We start from the raw sequence: 12,684 nt of genomic DNA, 5'->3' as shown, positions 1-12,684 counted from the left end.
GAAAGTTTTAATAAGAACCCGCGGGAAAACTTTTTCACACAGAGGGTGGCGTGTATACAAGCTGCCATAGAAAGTAGTTGAGACAGGCACAAAGACAAAATTTAAAATTGTCAGCTTGGGGGGTTGGCAGCAGAGGGGTTGGGGATGTGTGGGGCTGGGCGGGGGGGGTGGTGTTGTGTGGGAGGAGGGGGCGTGTGGGGAGTTGTGGGGGGAGAGGGGTGTGTGGGCGGGGAGGCGAAGGGGGGGGGGAGTGAGCTCGGAGAAAAGAGGAGGGAAGAGCCATGGGCAAGGGGGGGGGGGTATTACGGGGGAGGGGGGAGGAGCTTGCGAGGGGGACCAGAGGGGTAGTGGGTGGAATTGGCGGTGCGATGAGGACTCACAGTGGTCGCTGGTCGTTCTCCTCCGCCGGGATCAGAGTCTCCGCTTTCCGTTTGGCGACATCTCCAACTACAGGCTGGGCTGGGTCTTCGACGCTGGGCTGGGATGGGTCTCCGACGCTGGGCTGGGATGGGTCTCCGACGCTGGGCTGGTCTCCCATGCTGGGCTGGGTTGGGCTGGGATGGGTCTCCCATGCTGGGCTGGGCCGGGAGGGTCTCCGACGCTGGGTCTCCGATGCTGGGCTGCTCCATGCTGGGCTGCTTCGTGTACCTCTGAAAATTGTGTCCGGTTGGAATCCTCCGCCGGCCATCCTCCGCTCCAGTAAAGACGCGATGGTGTAGGGGGGACCGTCCCGGTGAGTGACTGGAGAAGAGACTAATCCACGCGTCGCTGAACGGCAGGAGGAGAGATCGATTTGCGCATACGCGTTTTTTAAGATTTTTTTAAACCTCGCTAACTTTTACGACATTCAACCGATCAGAAAGAAACGGTGCAATCACAGCATAGGAGAATGGTGAGTGAACTGGCAAAAAATCATAGCGCTATCGCGAACCATTTTTGCGCAAATAGAAAGACCGCACAAACCGGAAGATAACAAGATCAGAGTTTTAGTTATATATAGATTATGCCACTGGAGTTCATATTGTACAGCCCAGAGGACCTGGTTGCTCTAGTGCGGAATCTACACATTTTGTGCAACTCTTAATTGCTATCTCAGTTGACCATCATTAAACTCGATGAACAACTGAGATTGCATTACAAATATATAATTCTTCACCAACAAGTAAGAAATGAAGGAAATTTTGACACTTGCTACACATTTTTATATTCATACTTTCTGACCAATTTTAAATATTTAATGAGTAATGCTGACAGGCTAAATACATTAATTATGCAAGTAGCATTCTGACCAACACTGTGCACAGTAATAATCTGCTGGGACAGAAACTGACTAAGCAATGAGGAAGTCTCTCATAAATCTGAAAGTGCATGTGTAGCAAAAATATCATGAACAAAGGATTACTTACAAAACTGTAAATATGAGTGTTCAAATTAATCAGACTATTCTGAGAAAATAACGTAAATACATGACATTAAAAAATATCTTTCTTTGCAGGACTAAATGCTGTTATTATGGTAATTAACAACATATAAATGAATAACTATATAATACTTACACGGGCTATAAATGGCATATTGATAGAACTCAAATTCCAAAATACAGCTTGGTTACTATTAAGAAAAAGGATCATTGTCTTGTTGACACTAATGGGCTGCACAGTCAATGCTATCTGGAAGGATAAATAACAAATAGCTAGTTGAAGTATGTAACATTTAATCAACAGTGTTTTAAGTATAAAATGAACAATTTCCGTACATGGCTTTATGAAAATAAAAGTGAGGTGCTGCAAAAATTGAAAATTCACATTCAGCAACAAAAAAAGGAAATATCAGTATAATGCTTTAATGGCTTTACCTCAGTTTTCTTTTATATGTGTAGTACTTGCAATGTTCTAAAAACAAGTTGTCAAGAGGAACCCCAACAACTGTTTTCATCTGTCTAATTTAATGAATAATATCAATTCTTCATTGATTAATGGTTACTGTTCATTAACAGTTATTTAATATGGGAAACAATATCCAATAAGTTTAATGATAAATCTGAATCAGTTTCATGCATTACACTTTTTGATTGTATTTAAACGAATGAATTCAATATAATATCTCCACTTCCAACCTTTTTGTAAATGGAACTGAACAATGAATAAACAATTTTCTGGAGTTAGACTAGATTACATATTGTTTTATTTACGGTAGCTTACTCTATTAAGGTCCAGCTATTGCATCAGCCTCTTAAATACAATGTAACTATCATGGTTTCCTTTTTATACAAATTCTGAGTTGAATTGTCAGCCTTAAAAAATGTCTTTGGCTTACTTTACTATTTAAATATTTCAAATTATTATTGGTTCCAACTACGTTCAAATAAACCATGTGATTAAATCAATAATTGAGTTATGAGTTAATGAGTTTAGTTTATTGTTATGTGTACCAAGGTACACTGAAAAACTTTTCCAGTCAGCAGAAAAACAATACATGATTACAATCAAGACATTCGTAGTGTACGGATACATAATAATGGGAATAACATGAATAATTTTAGTGCAAGATAAAGCCAGTAAAGTCTGAGGGTCTCCAATGAGGTCGACAGTAATTCAGGACATGAAGGTTGAATTGCCTCTATTTATACCTACGCTACCTCGGCAAGTCCGCTAAACAATATTTGTTACTCAGAAGCCAATTTTAAACAAATGTCATTTAAAATAGTTCCTGGAATGTATTACCCATACCCTAGGGGGAAAATGTGAACATACTGTAAGATAGAAAGATCCTACAAATATGGGCTTTCAAAAGGTCACACTGCATACTTTGGCTTGTTATCATGGTCAGGTTACCTAGTATAATTGATGATTTATTATATCTATATTACTAAAAGTAAGATCTTGACCACTTCCTGTTTTTCTGTTTCATAATTTTTGAATAAACACTGCCACTTACGGCTGTGATTTTTGGCCATCTTACTCAGAGTCCCCCTCCGCTGCGCAGGACAAGAGGATTTTCTCCATCGATAAAAAATAAAAGAGTTATTAATGTTTAAAAAATGTTGACATTCTCTCTGCTACCCCTGCTGGTGGGAGGGGGGACTATAAAACCCAGAAGTGTTGTGCCTCACTCAGTCTCTGCAAGATGGAGGAAGCGAGAGGGTCACGTCTCTCTGAGCTGTGAATAACACTGAGCACATGTCTACTCAACTGTGAGTACCCTTAATGTGGTTTGAAAATGAAAATAAAATGGCTTTGAAATGCTGCACTGTAAATGGTTGTTGGTGGTGGTAATTGCTTTGAAATGCTGCACTGCAAATGGTTGTTGGTGGTGGTAACTGCTTTGAAATGCTGCACTGCAAATGGTTGTTGGTGGTGGTAACTGCTTTGAAATGCTGCACTGCAAATGGTTGTTACTTGACAACTTCCTGTTTGCACTCTACATTGATTTTAGATAAAACGCTGCCACTTACGGCTGTGGTTTTTGGCCATCTTACTCAGTCCCCCTCCGCTCATCAGGTGCAGAGGATTCTTTCCATCAATGAAAAATAAAAGTGCTATTAGTGTTTAAAAAAAATGTTGAGAATCTCTCTCCTGTCAATCACGGCATGAAGGCCACGCCCCTTCCGGTGAGAGGTGGGAGGGATTATAAAATCCGGAAGTGTGGGTGTGACTCAGTCTCTGCAAGATGGGGGAGGGAGAGGTCACGACTATCTGAGCTGTGAATCAACTGAACACACTGAATGTCTACTGAACTGTGAGTGTGGTGTTTATGTGGTGTTTTGTGTGGGTTTTATGGTGGTTTCACCCTGCTTGAAGTGGTATGAAACTGCATTTGAATGTGGTGGCCTTGCACCCTGCATTAAATGGTATGAAACTGCACTTGAGTTTGGTGGCCCTGCACCCTGGTTGAAATGGAATTTCAAGGAATAGCCGTGTGTCAACTGCTAGCCCACCAGCCGTGAGTGAGCTGCCAGCACATCTGGCTTGAGTGACTGAGCTGTCACCCCAAGAATCCTCTTGGCCCACAATAACCATACTAGCCCTCTGGAAACCAGTCCCTTCAGCCCACAATACTCATACTAGCACTCCAGAAAGCCCCCTCCCCCCCCTCACTGGCCACCAATATTGGAATTGGTGGAGAGGTAGAATATTGTGTTGGGGGACCAGCCCTCCCGTGTGAACATGGGACCCAACGCGTCCCACTTAGTCCAGTTATTGTATATTTTGTTGTTGCTTGAGTTCTTTCGCTTTATATTACTCATAATCCAATGCCACCTTCTTAAACCTGGCATATGCTTCATTTTACTTCTTGAACATGTTTGCAACCTCCTTCGCCATCCATGGTTCCCTTACCTTGACATCTTTACCCCTCCTCCTTACTGAAGCGTGTTAATCCTGCACTTTGATCAGATGGCCTTTAAAGGACTCCTATATGTCATTGTGGACTTGCCCAATAACAACTATTCCCAATCTACCCTCTCTAGCTCCTGCGTAATTGCATTTGCTTTTCCCCAATTAAGCTCCCTTCCCCTTCAGCCAGATCTATCCCGATTCAAAACAATCTTAAAACTTATGGAGTTTAATTGAATATCTCATAAAAGTGTGCAATTTTTAAATAGTGGTGTAAAATGTGTGCAATGTCTACTCACACAAGTATGAAAAAGCAGGAAAACTATACTAACAAATAAATCCTACTTAGCGTTTCTGCCATTCAATATTCATTTCATAAAATGTATATATTTTTTTATTTCTTGTTTTACATCTGATTAAATAGCTTTCTTCTGTAAATAGTTATTTTTGTTTTGTTAATTAATACATTTTATGCCAAATCATAGTTTAAAATAATACAGTTAATCTAAAACTAGTCATTTTGGAATAGTGGTATAATTTCTTATCGAAAAGCATTCTCTTTTGATCAAATCGCATCTAAAACTGGGTCAATAAAATAAAATAAACAAATAAAATAGGTCACAGTTTCTAATTTTGCTTGTGTTTCTTGTAGATATAATTGTTTTCTGTTTGGACATTTTATTTTAATTGACTGCGATTATGTAAACTGATTTCCCGTAATTCTTTGGTTCCATTTTAATAAGGACGGCTCCATTCTACATTGGGCTCTCTGCCAGCTATGTGCTTGCCAGACGTTGACCATTACCACAGCCTTGGTATATTTTAAGATCTGTCTAGCTGATCTGTTTTTACACAATGTAACATGAATACTAGGATATCTTTATGTATCCAATTCATTTTAAAAATTATGGTAACAAAAAGGAAACTAAGCAGACTATTTTTAAAAAATGACCAAGCATAAACTATTTGGAATACATTAGTCCTCTCTTCCTCTCTTCAAAGGGTACTTTGACTTGATGCAGGTGCTGATTTGATAATTCCATATTGATTCTGTGACCTAATTTTCCTTTTGAGTATGAGTCTTAAAGTGTAGGTGTAAAAATTAAAGTATTGATGAGATCTACATTTTTCTGCAGTGTCAAAAAAGTTAAGTGCAAGATATCTAATTGGGCTATGTTTAAACCAAAGTTACCATGCTATGAAATTGTACCTGCAGCCAACTGGTCAGTATTATATTTTGTGATATGAATGTTCAACATTAAATTGGAATGTCATAGAAACATCGAAAATAGATGCAGGAGCAGGCCATTCGGCCCTTCGAGCCTGCACCGCCATTCAATATGATCATGGCTGATCATCCAACTCAGTATCCTGTACCTGCCATCTCTCCATACCCCCTGATACCTTTAGCCACAAGGGCCACATCTAACTCCCTCTTAAATATAGCCAATGAACTGGCCTCAACTACCTTCTGTGGCAGAGAATTCCAGAGATTCACCACTCTCTGTGCGAAAAATGTTTTTCTCATCTCGGTCCTAAAAGATTTCCCCCTTATCCTTAAACTGTGACCCCTTGTTCTGGACTTCCCCAACATCGGGAACAATCTTCCTGCATCTAGCCTGTCCAACCCCTTAAGAATTTTGTAAGTTTCTCTAAGACCCCCCCTCAATCTTCTAAATTCTAGCGAGTACAAGCCGAGTCCCTTTTCATCTAATATTTAGTAAACCTATTTTCAAATGGTTCACTTATGAAAAACACTCTAATGAACAGATCTCAATACCTTTAAAATGCACTTTCAGATAGGGATTTTTCTTTTGCCATTCTTGGCAAAATCTTAAACTGGAATGAAGTTCAAGTGCATGAGCACCACTCTGGGTCGGAGGCTGTTATAATGCTACATTTGAGTGAGCTTCGGCCAGGACACTACAAATTTGTTTCTTAGAAACATAGAAAAATAGGTGCAGGAGTAGGCCATTTGGCCCTTCGAGCCACCATTCAATATGATCATGGCTGATCATCCAAAATCAGTACCCTGCTCCTGCTTTCTCCCCATATCCCTTGATTCTGTTAACCCTAAGAGCTATATCTAACTCTCTCTTGAATACACCCAGTGAATTGGCCTCCACTGCCTTCTGTGGCAGAGAATTCCACAGATTCACCTCTCTGGGTGAAAAGGGTTTTCCTCATCTCAGTACTAAATGGCCTACCCCTTATTCTTAAACTGTGACCCCTGGTTCTGGACTCCCCCAACATCGAGAACATGTTTCCTGCATCTCACCTGTCCAATCCCTTAAGAATTTTATATGTTTCTATAAGATCCCCTCTTATCCTAGATTCCAGTGAATATAAGCCCAGTCGATTCATTCTTTCATCATATGTCAGTCCTGCTATCCCGGGAATTAATCTGGTGCACTCTCTCAATTTCAAGAATCTTAGTGGAACTGGCATGTATTGCTTCATTAAAATTACTTCCAATCAGTGATGCTATTGTGTAACTTAGTGCCTGCAGCCAGCTCATCAATTTGGACCAAAATTGAGTCCAAAATAAGTGTGTCTTTTTGGCAAAGCACCTATCTGACAAAATATATGTAGTTCTGTATAACATGATAGTTGAATTCATAAGAAATCTTCCATTATGGAAAATTGTGTTATAAAGTCCTGTTGTGTCAATGGGAAAAGGAGGGGTGGAGAACTTCAGACCTCACAATAACATTCCCCCCCCGCACCCCCACAAGATTTTCAAAAATAAATGAATTGTTAATAACTAGAAGTTTATTTTTGTTACTCCAGGTTAAAAATTCTAAAGCCTGTATGTTACATTGTTTAAGTATCATTGCACAATTGGGGAGGTTATTGCAGGGAGGTTACATCAAAACAGTCTTTTCTTCCCTAATCTGTTGTTTTTCACCCCAAGGCAGCTTTTTTCTACTTCTCAATTCCCAATATATCTTTTAACTGGTTTCCCAGATCACGGTCAAAATCGTGTTTTAACTACCGGTAATTCAGCCCGTGTAATGCAAATAGTGTTCCATAATTCATCAATCGCATTATATCTAATTTGGGTTATGGAAATACATGTGATAACAGAACTACCCATATTCCCCGCAATATTCAATAATTCTAAAGAATTTAATGCAATTATTTAAATATATCAACTACCTGAGGGAATCCGCTGGGAGGAACAATCGAATCAAAGAAGTATACATTTTCATTGGTGGTGGAGTTGCCACGGCACACGCAATATCGTACCACTTGTGAGATGGTGACAGGATGGTTTACTCCAACTTTTTCAATTTTACATTCAATTGGAGCAGCACCTATTACACACAAAGTAATATTTAATCCAAAACACAATAGTTAGACATTAAATTAAACTAAGAAATCACATTCAATATGATAAAAGCTGAATGATGTAAAATCGAAACATGCCTGATCAATATGGCAGCATATCAACTTTGACAACCATAATATGGTTCATTAATAGAAAATCAATACTTCCACCCACCCCTCCCAACTCACTCCCACCATAGAAAGCATACTATCGAGTTGCATCTCAGCACGGTTTGAGAACAACTCTGCCCAAGACCACAAGAAATTGTAAAGAGTTGTAATGGACCATAGGAGAGTGGAATATTGTCTGCTATAGGAGAGTGCAGATTGTCTGCTATAATCGAGCAAGGGTTTTTCCCCCCATTGACATCACTGCCCCGGCACTGGGTCAGAATCCTGGAGCCCCATCACTGAGAGCCCAATGGGACCTCCCTCGCCACACAGAGTGCAGCAACCCAAGAAGGTCGCCCAGCAACACCTTGTCCAGCACAGCTGGGGAAAGGCAATAACTGTTGTGCCTGCAGCTGATTCCTGCACTTAGGAGAGATTGAGAACAAAATGGGAGGTCTGAGGAGTTGGGGTTGTGGGGTGAAGAAACCTTGTCCTGCTCTGAGTGAGATTCCCTTGGCCAATTGCCCGCCCAGAATTCAGGGTGAAAAACATCGACCTTAAACTTTAACTTTGTTTCTTCTTCCAAAGACGCTGAGTAATCTGCTGAGTGTACAAATTTCGTTTTAACAGCTAAAAATGTATCTTTGTTATTACAAAAAGATACTAAAAGCTGTTTGTTACATTGTTTAATAGAGTTAAGTGTCGATCAAAACAATTGCTTTTGTGTCCCTTGAAGACAGAAAGAGGTGAATTTATTATGGGGGCAAAAGGAAATGGCAGACGAGTTGAAAATGTACTTTGGTTTGTCTTCACTAAAGAAGACACAAACAATCTCACAGATGTACTAGGGGACAGAGGTCCTTGGATGATGGAGGAACTGAAGGAAATTCACATTAGTCAGGGAATGGTGTTGGGTAGACTGATGGGAATGAAGGCTGATAAATCCCCAGGGCCTGATGGTCTGCATCCCAGGGTACTCAAAGAGGTGGCTCTCAAAATCATGGACGCATTTCCAATGTTCTATAGATTCTGGATCAGTTCCTGTGGATTGGGAGGGTGGCTAATGTTATCCCACTTTTCAAGAAAGGAGGGAGAGAGAGCAGGGAATTATAGGCCAGTTAGCCTGACATCAGTGGTGGGGAAGATGCTAGAGTCAATTATTAACGATGAAATAGTGGCGCATTTGGATAGCAGTAACAGGATCGGTCCAAGTCAGCATGGATTCACGAAGGAGAAATCATGCTTGACAAATCTTCTGGAAATTTTTGAGGATGTAACAAGTAAAATGGATAAGGGAGAGCTAGTGGATGTAGCGTAACTGGACTTTCAGAAAGCCTTTGATAAGGTCCCACACGGGAGATAAGTGGGCAAAATTATAGTACATGGTATTGGGGGTAGGGTATTGACATGGATAGAAAATTAGTTGGCAGACAGGAAACAAAGAGTAGGGATTAACGGGTCCTTTTCAGAATGGCAGGCAGCGACTAGTGGGGTGCCGCAAGGATTGGTGCTGGGACGGCAGCTATTTACAATATACATTCATGATTTAGATGAAGGAATTAAAAGTAACATTAGAAAATTAGCAGATGACACAAAGCTGGGTGGCAGTGTGAACTTTGAAGAGGATGCTATGAGGTTGCAGGGTGACTTGGACAGGTTGGGTGAGTGGACAGATACATGGCAGATGCAGTATAATGTGGATAAATGTGAGGTTGTCCACTTTATTGGCAAGAACAGGAAAGCAGATTAATATCTGAATGGTATCAGGTTAGGAAAAGGGGAAGTACAATGAGACCTGGGTGTCCTTGTACATCAGTCACTGAAAGTAAGCATGCAGGTACAGCAGGCAGTGAAGAAAGCTAATGGCAAATTGGCCTTCATAACGAGAGGAGTTGAGTATAGGAGCAAAGAGGTCCTTCTGCAGTTGTACAGGGCCCTGGTGAGACCACACCTGGAGTATTGTGTGCAGTTTTCATCCCCTAATTTGAGGAAGGACATTCTTGCTTTTGAGGGAGTGTAGCGTAGGTTCACAAGGTTAATTCCCAAGATGGCGGGACTATCATATAATGAAAGAATGGAGCAACTGGGTTTGTATTCACTGGAATTTAGGATGAGAGGGGATCATACAGAACCATATAAAATTATTAAGGAATTGGACACGCTAGATGCAGGAAACATGTTCCCGATGTTGGGGGAGTCCAGAACCAGGGGCCACAGTTTAAGAATTAGGGGTAGGCCATTTTGAACTGAAATAAGGAAAAACTTTTTCACACAGAGTTGTGAATTTGTGGAATTCTCTGTCTCAGAAGGCAGTGGAGGCCGATTCACTGCATGCATTCAAAAGAGAGTTAGATAGAGCTCTTAGGGCTAGTGGAATCAAGGGATATGTGGAGAAGGCAGGGACGGGGTGCTGATTGTGGATGATCAGCCATAATCACCTTGAATGGTGGTGCTGCCTCGAAGGGCCAAATGGCCCATTCCTGCACCTATTGTCTATGTAGCTAATTTATTTGGCCTCTGCAGTGTCAAAGACACAGTTGTGTCTGATTACTATGGGGATGGTCCGTCCACTATAAGCAAAATCCGTGATAAAGAGGTCCGTAATAACGAGGGTAGGCTGTATTTCAATTTATTTGGTGCCATTATAATGAATAAGGTAATTTTATTATTTGGTGTTGTTTAATGAAAATAAAAAACAAGCCATAATAAGATCCTGCGGGCAAAGTCACTGAAGACATCAGGACTCAACAATTGAATAAAAGCTTTCAATCCAAGGACTGACGTGTACAATCATTTTTCAGATATATTTCCTCTAGGGATCAAATCATCAACTTTCAATATCTGGTAATGCTTTTAACATAAACAAGTTCTAATCAAAGACAAACAGAAGGTCAGATCTATCCCTTCCTGCCCTGATGCACCCTCTAAAATCACGACATGATGTATTGAATCCATTTTAATTTTATGATTTTAACATTTTAAATCCGTATGTACAAATACAGTGTACTTTTTCACAAATATTTGTATATAAATAACTAATCACTGACTTCAAAAAGAGACAGTCAAAAGACCATATGCCAGGTTTCACTGGTGGGTCCGCGGCGGAGAGAGTAAACAACTTCAAATTCCTGCATTAACATCTCAGATGATCTGGCCGAGGCCCAGTACGCAGATGTAATCATAAAGAAGACATGCCAGTGCCCCTGCTTTCTTGGAATTTAAAAAGATTTGACATGCTATGAAGTACCCTGGCAAACATCTACAGAAACATTGTACTTCTGTAGAAAGTGTTCTGATTAAATGCAACGTGGCTTAAAATAGCAATTCCAACACACAATAACTCAAGAGCCTGTGGAGAGTAGTACACTCAGCCCAGTCCATCAAGGGCACAGCTCTCCCAACCATCAAAAGCATCCATATGAGGCATTGTTTCATGAAGCAGGCATCTATCAATAACCATTGGGCTGAAGATACAGATATTTGAAGTCTCACATCACCAGATCCAAGATCAGCTATTTTCCTATAACCAACAGATTCTTGAGCCTTCCTGCACCTAATCGTAGCTCAATAATGGAAGACCATGGACGACCTTTTGTACTATCATGGACGTGTTTTGTAATTGTGTTTTCACACTAATATCTTTCTTTTGCAGTCTTTTTCCTTTTCGCCATTTTGCATAATGTATATATAAATCATGTTTTGTGTTAACTGAGTCTATGTGCCTGTGATGGTGCTGCAAGCAAAATGTTCATTGCACCTGTACCTCACCATACTTGTGCATATGAAATAAATATTTGACTTGGAGGGTACTTGATCTGCAAATATATACTGTTAGTTCCCGGGGAGTTACCTGGAGTAAATAATGATTTTCTATTCGTATTAAATGTTTTGTCTGAATTTGGGTAGCAACGGCAGAAATTATAATTACTGATCGAACTTTTCAGAGAAGAGGAAGTCAGGGCATTTAGCACTTGTACATGCAAATATGATATACTCAATATACAGCCTTACAGCACCAGGAACCTCCCTGATTTCATCCTGACCATGGGTACTTATCTGTACGAAGTTCGTATGTTCTCCCCATGTTCTCCCCATGACCTGCATGGTTTTTCTCCGGGATCTCCAGTTTCCTCCCACACTCCAAAGACGTTCAGGTTTGGAGGCTAATTGGCTTTGTATAATTGTAAATTGTTTGTGACGCATGTAGGATAGTGTTAGTGTCTGGGGATCGCTGTTCGGCATGGACTCAGTGGGCCGAAGGACTGTTTCCACACCCTACCTCTAAACTAAGCTATTATCAGTCTTCTAGAAGCGTTTTTATTCCATTTGCTCTTTCCAAACACTTATCAATTTATACCTTTCATTCACTGTCCATCTCTCCATTCTGTTTTGAACAAACAGAGCTATAAATATTAAGTTGTGCTGAAATGTGGTAAAGCAGGAGAGGGAAGATCAACAGGGATGACAGTTGAGAGGGAAGAGCCCGGTTCAAGCAATAGCTTCTGTGAGGGACATAGAATAACGACACTACTATTCTTGGTTCACAAAGTTACACAGGAATTGTAATGAAAAAAATCAAGCTCATTCAAGCAAAACGTCATTGCTGATGCATGTGTACAAATACAGCAGTGTTTGTTGAAGTCTTCCACGGTTTAAAATTTACTGTATTTCAAATATCAAAGGTTTTTCTCTCAGCAATGATTTACATGCCTTCCAAAACCTGAGAAGTTTTCAAGAGTGAAGAGATCAAAATAATTTGTTATAAAGAGATGAGGACTGAAATAACAAATGCTTCAATAAGCAACTGTTATTATTTCAGATTTCCAGATCTTTTGTTTAAGTGTTATATCACTAATGACCAAGGGGGGCCTACTATTTTCCTTTATAGTATCTTTGAACAGTTTACTAT

The 12,684-nt window shown here is 40.3% G+C and overlaps 1 protein-coding gene across 3 annotated transcripts in view; it reads right to left on the bottom strand.

Moving 5' to 3' along the window:
• LOC129711977 (endoglin-like) overlaps window positions 1–12,684 on the bottom strand; it is a 71,358-nt gene that overhangs the window by 42,855 nt on the left and 15,819 nt on the right. For all 3 annotated transcript variants that reach the window (XM_055660066.1, XM_055660064.1, XM_055660065.1), the window contains exons 3-4: window positions 7,494–7,651; window positions 1,557–1,670 (exon numbers count right to left, since the gene is read on the bottom strand). In XM_055660066.1, the coding sequence (XP_055516041.1) occupies window positions 1,557–1,631 (75 nt within the window). In that variant the 5' untranslated portion in view covers window positions 1,632–1,670; window positions 7,494–7,651. The remainder of the gene's footprint in view (window positions 1–1,556; window positions 1,671–7,493; window positions 7,652–12,684) is intronic.

The sequence above is a fragment of the Leucoraja erinacea genome, chromosome 31, assembly GCF_028641065.1.
Source record: "Leucoraja erinacea ecotype New England chromosome 31, Leri_hhj_1, whole genome shotgun sequence".
Classification (NCBI taxonomy): domain Eukaryota; kingdom Metazoa; phylum Chordata; class Chondrichthyes; order Rajiformes; family Rajidae; genus Leucoraja; species Leucoraja erinaceus.
Note: the sequence above shows the minus strand (reverse complement) of the source record. Positions and strands in the feature narration are given on the sequence as shown.